We start from the raw sequence: 1,227 nt of genomic DNA, 5'->3' as shown, positions 1-1,227 counted from the left end.
AGACGAGAGCATTACTTAGTAACAACCCAACAAATGGCACCGCATTACTTTCGCACCACGCGATCGGTCATTACTAACAAACGAACGACACATCTCATTCGAATCATTTACTGTAAAGATTAAAATTGCATTTTATTCCTATTTATAGAAATGATCGTGTAAAAATAAATGAAACAACACGTTTCAACGACAAAGATCCGAATGCCCGACCGGCACCAAGTATAAATCGTATGAACATTGATAAAACTTACCGAATTTACAATATTAAAAATTGATTCCGCTAAAAAAGTTAACGACGATCGTTCCCCGCCTATTGTACAAGCACAACAATAACATATCCGAGTCGGAGGGTATTTATAGATAAAATGTGATTCACCAATATTTACATTTCTACATGATATGCAAGTGCAAAGCTCACTAAATATAGTTACGTGTTATATGTTCTATTGTCATTGTCGAGACGCTTCCTTCGCCTATTATTTTAGTAGTAAAATAGTTATTCTTATAAACATCTAAATAGAATCAATGCGCTCCAGTTTAGCTGCTCGCACTTGTATATGCATTTAACAATTTTACAATAGAGTATATAAACTTATTGAACTATTACGGTTAGAATTTTTAATGACTTTGGTATTGATGAGTTCGTGAGCGCGCCGACAGGGGCCACACTATCTCATACAAGCTTACTTAACAGCAACCGGCTACCACTAACTGATACCTAACATTATGTTTGTACGTTTACAAAGAGAGTTCATTGTCATGTTACGTAAAGATGACGAAGCTTCCGTATTCGAGTAAAAGATTTCTTCTTCCTCCGACTTAGTACGGCGCGAACCTGTTGTAGCCGCTTCTGTACATCGCCGTCTGAAAACAAAATAGACGTAATGCTTACAAATTGTTCATCGAATCGTTCTTGACAATTAGTTAATAACCCAGAGCTCCCTTACCCCGTATCCCGTGACAGGCCCGATGCTATGACCCAAATAAGGGTCACCGTATTCTCTGCCGTACCTATAAGTGAATTTTATTTAATAAAAAGGGGTAGATAGATAAAATAAAAAATCAAGAAGTTGAGATTCCTTTAGATTACGTTGTATGTGAATGTTCAAACATATTGTATGATGTTAAATGAACGCATGTTACGAATGGTGGGAGGGGTGTAATGTGAATGAAGTTTAGTAGTTACATGACGTACGTGGCGGCGAGGGGCGTGAGTGAGGGCGCGGG

General features: G+C 37.8%; 1 protein-coding gene across 1 annotated transcript in view; it reads right to left on the bottom strand.

Moving 5' to 3' along the window:
- Positions 1–6: 6 nt before the first annotated feature.
- Positions 7–1,227, bottom strand: part of LOC106109171 (RNA binding protein fox-1 homolog 2) — a gene marked incomplete at its 5' end in the record, with an annotated part of 11,239 nt that continues 10,018 nt past the window's right edge. Inside the window, 3 exons of the mRNA XM_013290576.1 lie at positions 7–864; positions 948–1,011; positions 1,187–1,227. Of these exons, the coding sequence (XP_013146030.1) occupies positions 820–864; positions 948–1,011; positions 1,187–1,227 (150 nt within the window). The remainder of the gene's footprint in view (positions 865–947; positions 1,012–1,186) is intronic.

This window comes from Papilio polytes, unplaced genomic scaffold (genome assembly GCF_000836215.1).
Source record: "Papilio polytes unplaced genomic scaffold, Ppol_1.0 DF821289.1, whole genome shotgun sequence".
NCBI lineage: Eukaryota > Metazoa > Arthropoda > Insecta > Lepidoptera > Papilionidae > Papilio > Papilio polytes.
Note: the sequence above shows the minus strand (reverse complement) of the source record. Positions and strands in the feature narration are given on the sequence as shown.